This window comes from Grampus griseus, assembly GCF_964374135.1.
Source record: "Grampus griseus genome assembly, chromosome: 5".
Taxonomy (NCBI): Eukaryota; Metazoa; Chordata; class Mammalia; order Artiodactyla; family Delphinidae; genus Grampus; species Grampus griseus.
Window position 1 is genome coordinate 131,460,246 of NC_138998.1, and position 15,230 is coordinate 131,475,475.

At 39.8% G+C, this 15,230-nt stretch overlaps 1 protein-coding gene across 2 annotated transcripts in view; it reads right to left on the reverse strand.

Annotated features, from left to right (window-relative positions):
* Nucleotides 1-5,286: 5,286 nt before the first annotated feature.
* The window catches only part of SYNJ1 (synaptojanin 1), an 86,062-nt gene continuing 76,118 nt past the window's right edge, over nt 5,287-15,230 (reverse strand). For both annotated transcript variants that reach the window (XM_082655001.1, XM_082655002.1), the window contains 4 exons: nt 14,571-14,641; nt 12,814-12,922; nt 12,361-12,554; nt 5,287-6,487 (listed from right to left, as the gene is read on the reverse strand). In XM_082655001.1, coding sequence (XP_082511127.1) covers nt 5,690-6,487; nt 12,361-12,554; nt 12,814-12,922; nt 14,571-14,641 — 1,172 coding nt within the window. In that variant the 3' untranslated portion in view covers nt 5,287-5,689. The remainder of the gene's footprint in view (nt 6,488-12,360; nt 12,555-12,813; nt 12,923-14,570; nt 14,642-15,230) is intronic.

A 15,230-nucleotide genomic window follows, 5' to 3' on the forward strand; every position in this document is an offset into this window, starting at 1 on the left:
AATCTGCCAGACTGTCACAGGTCGAGCCCTTGCACCATCTTTAACCTTTGTCAGCACTGATATTTGCCTTTGTAGTCCTCTTAACTTTACTCTTCCGTTGCATTCCTTTCAGTGTTCTCTTTAGGTCTTTTTCTTCTCATACAGTCCATGTCTTACAAATTCTGTGCGTAGCTTTCTCTCAGTGTGGTTATTTTGTTTTATAAATTTATTTACTTATTTTTGGCTGCGTTGGGTCTTCATTGCTGTGCGCGGGCTTTTCTCCAGTTGCGGTGAGCGGGGGCTACTCTTCATTGCGGGGCGCGGGCTTCTCATTGCAGTGGCTTCTCTTGCTGTGGAGCACGGGCTCTAGGTGCGTGGGCTTTGGTAGGTGTGGCACATGGGCTCAGTAGTTGTGGCTTGCGGGCTACAGAGCGCAGGCTCAGTAGTTTTGGTGCACGGGCTTTGTTGTTCCGCGGCATGTGGGATCTTCCCGGGTCAGGGCTTGAACCCGTGTCCCCTGCATTGGCAGGCGGATTCTTAACCACCGTGCCACCAGGGAAGCCCTCTCAGTGTGGTTTAAGTGATCATAAATCATGCCAAAGCCTGTTGTCTTGTCACCACCCAAGTGGGTTCTGAATCTGAAGACAAAGATGACATCTGGGTGGTCTTGTGTACTTTAGCTTATTGTCTCAATATTTTAGGTACTGTTGCCTTTCTAGGGTAAAGGGCATCTTATGACCATTTGTATCTGCTGAAGCACTGCATTAGTGATGAACACTCTGGTACAAATAACTAATGGGCCATTCATGATGGCTGCTAGATAACAGGTAGCCAGGGAGGAAAAGAGCACATTTTTACTGTATTTAAAAAAAAAATTTTTTTTAAATACCATTGGGCTTCCCTGGTGGCGCAGTGGTTGAGAGTCCGCCTGCCGATGCAGGGGACACGGGTTCGTGCCCCGGTCCGGGAAGATCCCACGTGCCGCAGAGCGGCCGGGCCCATGAGCCATGGCCGCTGAGCCTGCGTGTCCGGAGACCGTGCTCTGCAACGGGAGAGGCCACAACAGTAAGAGGCCTGCATACCGCAATATATATATATATATATATATATATATATATATACCATTAACACACATATGTATCCGTAAAGAATAGAGAATATTGTTTTGCATGTTTTAAATTTTATGTAACTAATGTCATACTGTATTATTTTGTACCTTGCTTTATGGCTCCATAATGAGATTTACTAATATTTCATTCACTTCACCGCTGTATAGTATTCCACTATGAATATGTCACTGTATTCCCCTCTTGATGGTTAGTTTCTTTCTAGTTTTCACCATTACAAACAATGCACATCCCGCTCCACATGTCCTAGAGTTTCTCTCCAAGTGTAATTGGTTGTGATAGAATGCAGGAACTTTACTGGATGTTGCTGAATTGCTCTCCAGAGCTGATGTGCCAGTTTGCCCTCTCGCCAACAGTGTATGAGTTCCCATATTTCCACATGTTCGCGAAATCTTCATGTGGTCAGACTTACTTTTCTAACATTAATAAATTGGCATTTTGATTTATACATGAGTTTGTGAGTTTGGTTTTCCTGTGTCGGTCACCATGCCGTAAATGTGGACCTGCGGGGCTCAGGATCTTGGCTATAGATCATGTGGAGAGGCTGAAAAGATAAGCTACAGACAGAGAGATATATGTGCAAACCACATATCCAACAGAGGTAGAGCATCTAGCATACAAAAAGGACCCTCAAAACACTATAGTAAAAAAGCAATTTAGGAAATGCACAAAAGACACAAATAGATATTTCACTAAAGAAGATGTTAGATAGCAAATATCACATGAAAATATGTTCACTACCATTAGCTATTAGGGAAACACAAAGCCACAATGAAATATTTACTACCAAAATGGCTAAGGTAAAAAATAGTAACAGCAGCAAATGCAGGCAAGGATGAGGAGAAACTGGATCACTCGTAAATTGCCAATGGGAATGTTAAATGGTACAGTCATTCTGGAAGACAATCTGGCAGTTCTAAAAAATCCAAGCATGCAACCACCCTACGACCCAGCAATTGCACTCCTGGGCATTTATCCCAGAGAAAACTTATGTGCACATAAAAACCTGAGATGAATGTTCATAGCAGCTTCATTTATAATAGCCCCAAACTGGAACAACCCAGATGTCCTTCAGTGGGTGGGCAAATGGTTAACCCAGTTGTGGTACATCCATACCATGGAATACTATTGATATACACAGCAATAAAAAGGAACAAACTATTGATACACGCAATCCAGATGAATCTCCAGGGAATTATGGAGTAAAAAAGGTCAATCCCAAACGGTTACACATGATTCCATTTACGGAACACTCGAAGTGGCAAAATTGTAGAAATGGAGAGTAGGTTAGTGGTTGCCAGAAGTTAAGGACACAGGAGAGGGGCATGGGATGGGAGGGAAGCAGGAAAGGGGCAACATGAAGGATCTTTGTGGTGATGGGAAGGTCTTGTGTCAATGTGAATGTCCTGGTTGTAGTAGTGTACTATAGTTTTGCAAAATGTTGCCACTGAAGGAAACTGGGTAAAAGGTAGTTTCCCAGTTTGGGGAAACTGGGATCTCTCTGTATTATTTCTTATAACTGCATACAAATTTACCTTAAAATAAAAAGGTTTTACAAAGCCTATTATTCTGTATCTGTAACTTCTTAATCAGAGGTTAATGAACATAACTGAACTATGTAAGAATCAAGGTTATTGTTTTAAATGGCAATCTGAAAAAAGGCAATACTCACAGGAACAACTGGCCTCGGTCTCTTACTTTGGGTCTTTTTTTTTTTTTTGCGGTACGCGGGCCTCTCACTGTTGTGGCCTCTCCCGTTGTGGAGCACAGGCTCCGGACGCGCAGGCCCAGCGGCCATGGCTCACGGGCCCAGCCGCTCCGCGGCATGTGGGATCTTCCTGGACCGGGGCACGAACCCATGTTCCCTGCATCAGCAGGCAGACTCTCAACCACTGCGCCACCAGGGAAGCCCCCGACTTTGGGTCTTTTAAGGCAGTCTCTTCTTTCGCCTGACTCCTCGTGCACCTGTCTCCCTTCTGCGCCTCCCCTGGACCCCCCAGGCTGTTTCTCTTGCTCTGGGTTAGAAAATCATCATTCATGCTTCACGTGTTATTTTCGAGCCAACAAGATTTTGCATCAGGGCCTCTCTTGCAGAATAAGTGCATGGCTTCTTAACGGTGATTAGTAATCTCAGAATAGCTTTCTTCTTACTTTTAGCCGAAATATTACATAGAGAAGTGAAATGGATGAAAATAAGACCTTGAATTAAAATACCCAATTATACAACAAGAATTAATCCCCAAATGTCACCAAACCTGTATATATAAACTTCAAGGAAAACGGCTGAGAAAAATTCCTCCCTTTTGAGCAAAGGAGTCAATATGGTAAAGACAGGTACATTTATTTCATATGAGAGCACATTTCACAGGATATGTACAGAGTGTTTACATACCACTGACTTTAATACTGTACTTCTATAAAGTATATAGTTATAAATACTGTATGCCACATAAGCAATAAAATTCTTACATATAAACAGCAATCTACTATAGAGAATGAAGAATTCACAAAGAGATCCTGTGTCTAGCTTCTGCTCTGCTTTTAACAGAACTGGTAAATATTTTAATAATACACAGAATAGTGGCTAGTTATTTGCAGCAGACCTTTAACTTTCATAACTTTGTGTACTTTTTCAGCAACTGGCCAAGTAGAATTTGCTGATAAAGGCTGAGCTGCTACATGATATGTATATTTTAGACAGTAGTTTATATTCAATAGGAAACATTGCTCACAGAACTGCAATCTGCACTAGTGAAGTTTATAATGAATTATTTTGCTAATAGAGAGCAAATATTGAATACCATATATACTAATCACATAGATTTGTTAAAGCCACAGTTTCAACAAGTTAATTCACATTTTGAAGCACACTGCCTATAGTAATACTGCTGTTTAAAATATACTACTGCTGAAATGATTAGAACCCCCCCAAAAAGCACAATATAAAACTCACGAGTTATTTCTAACAGCAAATCCTGGCTGTTAATAGAGAGAGGGTTACTTTTATAAACATAGTATTCTGATAACATTTGAGTATTTAGAAAAGTGCTTTTTTCCTAACAGATTTGCTTTATGCGGTTAAGTGCGATGCAGTTTGCTGTGCTTTTACATTTTACGTATTCTTAGCCAGGAACTCTTTTTTCTGATATTCCGCTAATGCACATCTTTAAAGGTTAAATGCAGACAACGGAATTTAGGTCGACATATACAACTCTTTGTATAAAAGGAACGTTAATATAATGGGTAAAGGTAATCTTAAACTGACAACAAAACAACTATTGCTCAAGGAGTTTTCTGATTAGGATTACTCAATGGTATCAAAATACTACATTCTGTATACATTCTGTGTACGTCTTCATAAAATTAAAGCAGGATCAGCTGCATATTGGCAGTGCAGGAGACAAAATCCACAGCTAATTTGAGGTGTAGCCTCTACAAACGTAAAGCAGCATCACAGATGTGTCGTGTAGTTCGTGAGAGGGAGAGAACACACAAGGAGTAGATCCCAGTTCCGCCCCGGGCGGCGCCTGTGGCCCGCTCACCACTTCCAGAGCGGAGGCGGCAAGAGAAGCGCGCAAGGGCCGTGGGCAGCGGATGCCTTCGCGTACGTTGAGCTCTAACGCTTTTCACTGAGCTTGGTGGCACGTGCTTTCCCGACTTTCTGGGCCAGCGTGCTTTTTTGAAAGGGCCGGGGTGTCGGTCCACGTGACCGACTGTAACCACACACTACGCCGCTTCCGGCTGCAAGAAGCTCCTCCCCCGGAAAAGCCGGCACACGTGCTGCAGTGGCAGGTAACAAGGGTGTGCGCGGTGTGCGTGTCAGACGGGGGTGGGTGTGGAACGGTGGTCGATTCTGGTTCCCTAGTGAGATCATTCTAGTTTTAGAAAGAAAAGGAATGAAATATCCAAATTTCATTTTCAGCCATCCTTTAGATAATGAAATATTGAAAGAAGAACTATGTTCGAATTTTTAGGTAAAAATTTGGTCTGATTTAGAATTTAAGTTATGCGTTTTACAAATATATAAGTGTGTATATATATATATATATATATATATATACATATTACTGTATATATATACACATACAATTACTGTATATATATATATATATACACACAGTGTGTATATATATATATATATCCTTTTAAATTCTGTTTCAGTATAAGTTTGACAGCTCTTTGATAAATACTTATAAATACCAATTTTTAACAAGTAAGAAAGGGGCTGGCAGTAATGTCAGCTAGAAGTTGTTTGGGCTTTTTGAGATTCTGTAAAGGAGACTGACAAAGAATTTCTGAATAAGGACTATTTTCTGAAGTAGTTTCAAGCACTTTTTATGGCTTCTACTCTCTCGTATTTATCCAAACAGAAACACACCAAAATTCCAGTTAATAATGAGAAAGATTTTTCCTTATTTCCAATATACACATATTCCAACTTTGTACACATTAAATAGTGGTATTTCATGACAACATCAGTGCACTTAACAATTACTTATTGCACATAATGAATAACGAATGCCCAATTCTTTTGGCTCTACCCTGCCAAAACTATAAAAACAACTGCTTTCTACTGTATAACATTATCTTTCTGTAAAGTCTAGCGTGGGTGATGCCTTAGAGGCCAAGGCTGTGAAAGGGTCTGCTGGAGGGGTGGTGCCAGGTGGGAGCAGAGGGACAGGAGGCGGAGGTGGTCTTCTTGCTGGCAACACACAGAAAGAGACACTGGTACCTTTATTCCAGTCATCACTAAGGGTCACCTTGGAGCCAGAAGACGAACTCGGCTGATGACCCAGTAGGTCTGGACAAGTGGGCCTTGACTTTCCTGTCACACCGAAGTCCTCTTCTTCCTCGAAGGTTACCCATCCTTTTGGGTTGCTGCTTTTTAGTGTGGGTGGGCCCTGCGGACCAAAACTGTCCTCAAAGCCATCCAGTGAAGATGAAGGCTTGCTACTGTTCTGTCTGAGAGGCTGCAGAGAAGGGAAAGGACTCTGAGCAAGGGGCTCTTCTCTGGAGAACCACGAAGTGGCCTCTGATTCTTGAGATTCAGCTCTAAAGGGGTTTCTGGGAGCGGCAGTCCTGTCGGTGAAAGGATTTGTGCTGCTCGAGCTCTCAGTGAATGGGTTTGGAGAACATCGTGTGTTTTCCTGGGATTTACTCCGGGCTGGAATTGGAGGTATTGTCGGCATGCAGCTTACAGAACTCAAAGTATTCATGTTACTTGGGGTTGCAGAAGGCAATGGAATCAACCCCTTTGGGTTTGGGGTTTGAACAGATGGCTGAGCCTTTGATACAGCAAGCAGGTTCAAAGACAGGTCTTCAAATGGGTCGGTCTTTAATGGCGAGTCCAGTCTGATGGCGGAGACCCCGTTTGTTTTTACCTGGAGAAGAGAGCGAGCACTGAATAATCAACCAAAAAGCAATATACTTACTTTGAATACCCCCTATTCTTCCTGTCTCAGTTATTCCTCATTTTCGGGGGTGGGGGTGGGGAAGTATACGAATTTAGGAAATAAAAAGCAGCTTTGCGTGGCTTGTTACTCTGGTGGTTTAAGTAAGATAACAGCTAAAGTATTATTTTGTAAAAACTCGCTACTGAATAAATAAGTCCTTCTATTAAACTGAGCTTATTTTATCCATGCAAGTATTGAGACAGTAAAATGGGGAACTGCACAGAATTAGCAGACGAGTCTTGCTCATGCCCAGTACTATCAGATGTTCACACAAACTGAAGAAATCCATCTTTAGAACTTACGCGAAATCTCTATAAATAAACTTCCAGCACCCATCTATGATGATGATGTGGTTTCACTGTTCTTTTAAATATATTTTCATTGAGATTTAAATATGGAAATTCAACTTTATGGATGAAAATTAATTTTATTAGTATATTTGTATTCACCAGCTGAAAACAATACATCTTTTCCTTTTCTACTTGGATAAATGAATTTCCAAAGCATTCTTTGCTTTTTAATGTAGGTTCTCCTTTGCAGGATAAACGCTGTGAGTAACATAACGGTACTCCTTAATTGACCTTCCTTCATCTTGTAAAAATGTTCCAAAATGGATACGTTTGTTAACAATCAAATGCAATGACTGTTTAAAACGGGGTGGTGGGGGAAGTCCCATTTTCTATTTGGTATATTAATTCTTAAACCAAAATGAAGCTGTGCCCAGAGGGTGCACAGTCCTCTCTACGTGACAGAGTTGGCTGTGCACTGTTACTGGCAGGAGGAGGGGTCGGAATTACTTCACAGTCATGAAAAATCTGCCCTGTGTGCCTACTTCACAAAGAAGCTGGCTGGAGTGGAGCATGGCTGTGGGACTGAGCACGGCCAACTTTCCCTACGGGTAACAGAACTGGGGACCTGGCCTTATAAGAAAACTGGCTCATCAGGAACTTCATTTTAATAATTTTCAAAACCCTACATAATTATTAAAACTAGGTAGATGACTTGGATATTTATGTCAAATTAAAGGTAAGGAAACAAACCTTTGGGTTGAAAAGGACAGGGGAGGGAGAATTTTAGCTCAAGACTTGCAACGTAACAAAACAGAGCATGACCCAAAATGAATTTAGATCGTTGTTAAACAAATAACTAAACATTCATGAAATATGTTGAAAAAAAGAGCAGCAGTCCCAATAAAATGTAACTGCATCTTATGAAACAGTAACTTGGTGCTTAAGAATAGGGAAGGCTGTTCATTTGCAAAAGGAAACAGTGTGGATAACTTCGTAAGTGAATCACTCTCTGTATCTGTTTTATTCAACTGATCTAGAACATACTTTATAATTGAATAAACAAATATGTTTTTCTTTAAACTTAATGTGGCAATAAATTTGTACAAAATTGAAGAGTAAACATGTCACAGATTCTAAACTGTATTCTAAGTGTATTAAAGTACTTGAGAGACAAATTTATTACAGACGTCATAAAATTACAATTAGCTCTACATTACCAATAATGTCTGGATTATTTATGGTTCATATAACAAAACAGAAGTACTTGATTGGGCCTGGGCCCCAATTCTCCCATGGTAGATATAAGAGTCCACGACACAGACATTACAGGTAAGACGTTTATGCTTGCACAGCTTAGAATAGTAGGCCCTTGCCAAATAAATGCTAGACATTTAAATATCTTTATTTTCATATATTAAAATATTTTCTTTCAAAATAATTTAAAGGGTAATTTGATAGGAACAGGATCATTTTGCCCAATCAGACTTGAAATTATAATGAGAGCCACACCATCATTCATTACATTGGAATTAATTTATATATATCTAAGCAGGATTTGTGATGACTTGACATTAATGACGATGGTATTTTTACAGAGAAGGGTGTTGGAAAGGCCCTTAAACAATCCTGCTACGTTAACTTTCATCTTTGTAAATCATCAATTCTTCCTTACGAAAAAGAATTGTGCTACTAAAATTATTTTTTTTAATTTCCCAAAAGAAATCTAAGAAAAAAAATTGAATTTTGTATTTATGTAATTATGCCATTGTTAAAACCAAGAACCTTTTTGGTTTTGCCAAATACACTTCTATATACCTAAAGCTTACCTTCTTGAAGTTAAACTTCTTAGTCTTGTTAATTTTTGTAAAAAACGAAGCAAAAAAAAATGGGAAAGCATTAGCAAGAACTAAAATGGTTCCTAAAAATTCAAAATACTAAGAAAAAAAGGTTTTATGGTATGATAATAGAATTTATTAATGTGGACAGGTGGTTTTTAAAATGAGTGAAAATTTAGATGTATGAAGCGAAAGACTCATACATCTAATGTGCTAAGACAGATGAAAAGCACATATAAGATTGAGAAATAATCCAATACCTGTTACCCTGATGGTTGCTCCTGCTTTGAGAAAAGGAACACAGACATCAAAGGAAAGAGTTAGGAGGACAATCGGAGACCAACCAACAACCCTAACAATTCAGCCTTCAAAATACTTTTATTTCTATATTATATACAAAATCCAAGAGCAGTGATATTTGCAGGTCATAGCATAAGACCAAGAGACAATTCCAATTTCTTCTGTCATTTAGAATGAAAAATGTATTGTTGAATTAGTGTTCAAACTTAATTTTGTCTGAGGTTGATTACTAACTAGTTCAAAGTGATTTTTCCAAAAATAATATTCCAAATAGGGTTTGGAAGCTCTAAAATATTTGAAGCAGCCTGTTATGGATGAAATGTTTGTGTCTCCCCCCACCCCAAATTCATATGTTGAAAGCCCTAACCCGCAAAGTGATGGTCTTTGGAGATGGGGCCTTTGGGAGGTAACTGGGGTTAGATGAGGTCATGGGAGTGGGGCCCTCACGATGGAATTAGCACCCTTAGGCGGAGACACACCAGAGGGCTTGCTCTTTTTCTCCTCGTGCAAGCACTGAGGAAAGGCCATGTGAGCACACAGCAAGAAGGCAGCTGTCTGCAAGCCAGGAAAACAGCCCAGAACCCAACCACGGTGGCATCTTGATCTCAGACTTCCAGCCTCCAGAACTGTGAGAAAACAAATTTCTACTGTTTGAGCCACCCAGTTTATGGTATTTTGTTATGGCAGCCCAAGAAGAGTAGGACACAGCCTTAAGATAGTCTGTGGGTTTATCACCATTAGAGAAAATGTACAAAATGGCATCACTTTGCAAAAAAGTGAAAAATGGTATTTAACAAATGGTCAGGATCCAGGCTTGTTCTATATTACTCAGGTTTTCTGAAGGGTGATACTATCATTAATTCACTTCATAATTTATGAGTTGAAGGTACAACAAGGTAAGAAACTGGATCCTCTTTTTGTTGTTTAAAAATGAAATCATAATCTTTTCATAATATAGCAGTACTTTTAAAACTTACAGTATTCTCAAGGAACAGTTTGAGCAAATCTTCCCCAATATTTAAAGCTCACCTTATTTTAAAATACCAAAACTCTCTTTGACAATTTAAGTATTACTTAAGTAATTACTTAAGTATTACTTAAGTATTAAGTATTACTAGAGTTTCCTGCCTACGAAACATGAGACTCCTGAATTTAAGCTTTCCTGATGGTCCTGATGTATCAGCTTTGGCACAGGACAGGACACAGGAATGGGTCTATACTAAGATAGATACACAGGGATGGAATTCAGTTGATCCGGAATGCTGAGGTGTTCCACTTGCCCTCTTCCCTCACTGGCAGCAATCACGCTGACAGTATAGCCACGATGCTAATATTTTACTTCTCATTGGATTCCTGACTTCTGCTTTTTAGCTGATAATCAGATGACTAAGATGTTGGAAGTCAGATAGGTGAGGCATTTTCACATTTTGTAAAGGATATATAACATGTGGTATAATCATATGAATTAGAAGAATCTTTTCTATATAGAATTATCGAATCAAAGGACACTTAAATAGTTATAAAAAGTAAAGCTGGGTCATGTGTGTTTTTATGTTTTAAATACCTTGTAGATTTTTGGCAGAATTGATAAAGACTTGTAAAAATTACTAAGTGTTCAATTCTAAGACTATTTCATATTATTACCAAAATAACAAATGTCATATTTTACTATCCCATCCTTTTCAACTTATAGCCACTACAGAAGATTTTAAAAATTTTAAATGTCTATTATTTTTTGAATAGGTATTATTCTTATGGTTCAAAGTTCAAAAGGCACAAAAGGTAAAATACTTCCCTTTCCTTCCGGCCCCTCAGCGTTGTAAGCTCCAAGGAGGAAACTAACCACTTTGTGATCCGTCACAAAGACAGTCACAAAGACATGAACAAGATCCCACTCCCCCAAAAGAAAAGTCTGTGTATATAATGTGCAGAGGAATTTGGTATCGGTGATTGAGGCAAAAAGAAGGTTTAAAACAAACATCTTTCATAGTTTTGATGAACAGAATACAAGAGTCAAGAACACAATCTACTGAGCCACACACAAAGCATGGGCTTGCTGCCTGTCACCAGATTACCGCACCCACTCCAATGAAAATCAGAAAGCAAAACAAGCTGAAAAATGACCTAAGAAAATGACACATGGCAGTCATTGGAATACTCATCCTGTAGTACTTCTGTGTCACAGATGACTTTCTACTGAGAATTGCAACCTTACCTGAAGTGTGTCCTTTCTGAAGTTGTTCAGAGTACCATACCTACTTTCAATACTGAAAACATTTATAGAGTTTTAGGAATCAGGGTTCACTTTTACTATGAAACTCATGATCACTTTCTGTCCTAAAACAGCAATACAAAGCTCTAAGATACGGCTACTTTGAAAGTTTCTTGCCCTCCAATTACATTAAAAAAAAAATACAATAGTACACCTCACAAGAAAATGAGAAGAAAAATTCATGATACACTAAAAGCCGATTGGCAGAGAGAAAATAATAGATATTTATTGTTGGAAGGATTTCTACAATTATTATACATCTTCAGCATCCTCAACAGTGCAATGGCACTGTTTTCTGTGTGACACTCATGAGATAACATTATTTTGATGGTTTTCACTTTGGTGAATAAGCCTGCTGCTGCACGCCCAAAACTTCTAAACTGATCCAATAGTGTCTGAAACTGCTAGAGATCCCTGAGGAAGCCCAGTGCTGGCTCCACCACGGAAAAGAGCTAGCTGTGTGGCATCAGGAGGAATAAGAGCGTTACTGGAAATTAACTTGACTGCCAGTGGTCAGGAGTGATCTGACTGCCTCTCTCTCCAGGATGTAAAAGCCAAAACTTATTAACTGTGAGCAATAAGAAAATAAATTATTATTGTCCATCCTAATTCATTAACTATCCAAAGTAAATTATGCATAAAAAACCCAGAAAGTCACCAACACTTTAAACATTAACAAGATAAAACAGCCTGGGAGCTGCCTGGAATTCCTTAAAGATCCCTAATCTAGGGTCACTCTCTGAGAACCCTTGATCCAGGCCACAGGTTAGACAGACAGACAGAAACCCCAAACCTCAAACAGCCAAACCATGCATCTGTTGTGTGACTGGTTTGAGATGTCCAATGACATTCGCCTGTTGAAGTCATATCTGAACATGCGATTAAATGTTTGTCTACCAAAAGACAAACATTTGTTAAAAGTGAATCTCATATTTGTTTATTTCTTAAGCTAATAATTAAAATAAGTATGTTCAAAGACTATACCAAAGGCATCAAATATACCTCAGTAAAAAAAGAAAAACAGAAAAACAAAACAAAACAAAAAATAAGCCCAAACCCTCACAGAAGCGTCCAGATGATCTTCTGCCGGCTGGCAGGACTTACCTGCGGCTGCACTGAAGGCTCAGAAGGCAAGCTGTGGGACGACCTGCTCCGAGGGGGCGGCTGCGGGGCAGACTGAGGCATAGGTGTGGCCACCGGGACAAGAGGCTCCCGCATCTGCTGAACCGGCGGGGCCAGAGAAGGCTGCACAGGAGGGGCGGCCTGAGGCTTCAGTGGTTCAGGAAGAACAGCCGGCCCTAAAAAAAGTCATTTCCAGATGTTAGGTGTCTTCTAGAAAACCACTTTCTATCCTTCTTTTAGTGAAATGTAAGGGATTCTAGTCCCTGTCCCGCCCACCCCTGGCCCCAAGCAGCCTCATTTCTTGTGGCATAAAGAAAGACACAAGGCTATTCCAATTCAAGTAAGTTGTAAAAAGCGAGACACTGCAGAAAGGAAAAGAAAAAGAAAAAGGGAAAGAATACAGAACGGCACTGCTGTTTCTAATACAGGGCCTACCTTTCAGTACTTCTGATGGTTTGCTTTGGCTTTCAGGAGTCAGTCTTCCAGCAGACACCCGAGCATGGCTCTGGGGGGCGCTGATCACCCCGGCACGGGGTGGAATAATCTAAAAATGGAAAACGTAACCGTTGAGATATTTACTTATTTTCAACAGATAAGATTTGGTGAAAATATTTGCTTTTGCATCTCATCTCATTTCCTCAGCCTCTTGTCATTTTAATGGCTCTTTATTTATAGCCACATCGTCACAAGTTTTAAAAATCTTCCCTTTTTATTTTCCACCGTTTACTATGTGCCAGGCGCTGTGTTAATTAAGCACTGTGGAGGCATTTCCATTTCATTGTCCAAATGGCCCTCAGAGGTAGGTATTCTTTTATCATCTCTATTATAAATGAAGATGAAGAAATGTATACAACTTTCCCAAAGCCACAGAGCTAGAAAGTAGAGCCAGGAGCCAGACTCAGGTCTGACCCGCTGCAGGGCCGTGCTCTTCATCCTGTGTGATGCTGCCTTAATGGGCGACGGGGATGGTATTACAGGTCACGAGGACGTGACCTGACATACACTGTGTAACTAAGTGGCTTATGAAAAACGATGCCGAGGTCTTTTTTTTTAAACACAGATGTAAAACCTCTTGAGTGCCTTACTCGATATGCTAAAATAAATACACTGGAAGACACACTGGTGAAAAACGTCTTTTCTATTTTCACACATTTGCTGAAGACTTTAAGCTCCCAATACTCCTTATTTTAAGCAAAAGTTATGAATGTTATCTCACAAAATTCTGACTTTCCTTCCCTATTCTTACAGTATTAAATAAAGAAAGTACTTTGTGGGAAGTGGTAGAATCGACGGATAGCAATTTCCCCTTCTTTGGAAAAAAGGAGAGTGGGTAACGGCTATCTTTAGGTATACTCCACAGACATTTTACTTTGGAGTGTGATGTTATATATAGAAAAAGGCCTTTAGGTTGGATGTTAAATAGAAAGCTACAAGAGAAAGAACGAAGTATTTCTATCTTATAAATCTTATGAGGATTCCTTAGAAATTAGAAGTAGTTTCATTAACAGAAGTTTCTTAATTTCCAGTTACAGTCACAGTTCCCACTTCTTACTCTTCAGCTGGAGGCCTCCCAGCAGTCCCAGGACCCACTAGACTGATCCTGGTTTCTGTTTTCTTTCTTTCTTTTTTTCCCCTTAAGTTACTTGCTCTATCCCAGAGAAAATTTTCACTTGGGTGAATAAGAGGATAATTCTGTGTATAAGAGAACACTGATAAACACGCAGAAAACCACAGATTCACAACACAGGGAAAGGCACTGCAATGCCACCTGCTCTCCTGCTTTTAATACCTTTAGAACCAGCTTTAGTTGACCGACTATCATAAATGGGTTTTCTGAAATCTAGTTTTCAAATCCTTCTGATTGAAGAATTACTCAGATAATATAAAAAGTTGCCCCAAAACATCACTTCCTCATATAGAGATTCTAAGATATTTATGTAGCGACTGCAACTACTTAATTGCATCACTTTTATTCAAATAAGAAAGTATGTTTAGTTACTTTTGAAGAGGATGTTAAAATACTTAGTGTTGAAAGGTACCTTGGAGAGCGTCAAGTGCAATTCCCCATTTTAGAGTTGAGGAAACTGGGGCCTTAATGGGCCCCATGATTTCTTCAAGATAACACATTTCATTAGCAGCAAATTGGGACCTAGAACCTAGACCTCCTGGCTCCCAGGCGAGATGCTGCCTACCGGTCTGGCTGTACTGTATCCAGCAGGTCCTGGGCCTGTGAGTCCTGTTTGAGGTGAAGGCTGATTGCGTCCTGGAACAAAGACATCGCACCGTGTATTTCATTTTTTTTAAAAAAGAAAGAAACAAGAAACCATTACTTATATCCCAAGTGTCTATTCACGGTCCAGTTTTAAGGTTAAGCTGAATTCAAGTGTTTTTACCTATATTATCTTTCCGTGTCGTTCCAGGGCTTTTGGGTGCTTTGAAGCAGGAAGGAAAAAAAAATTAGTCATAAGTAAACAATCAAGCCATACTGCATAACACTGGCTGCTGTTGTTTCATTACCAGCAGAAATTGGGGGCGTGAGATGGAAACAAAAGTACTTTGCTTTAGATAATGATGAAGGAAGCGTATTACCAGCTCTGAAGGAAATACCCCCAAAAAGAGAAAAATTAGGATACTGAGAGTGACATTCATGGGAGCCAGCTTAGCACTTGGTCTGATACCTCATTCAGAAGGTCACTTTTAAGGTGACTTTCCCAACAGAGCTCTCTCCTGTGAACCTTGAAAACACATGGTCAGCTTAGGGGGATGGTCACAAGATGCAGCCCCGCTGTTTCCCAGAGCTTGGTGGACAAACAGCTCCGGAGCAAACAGACGGCACTACATTTTCCGAGTCA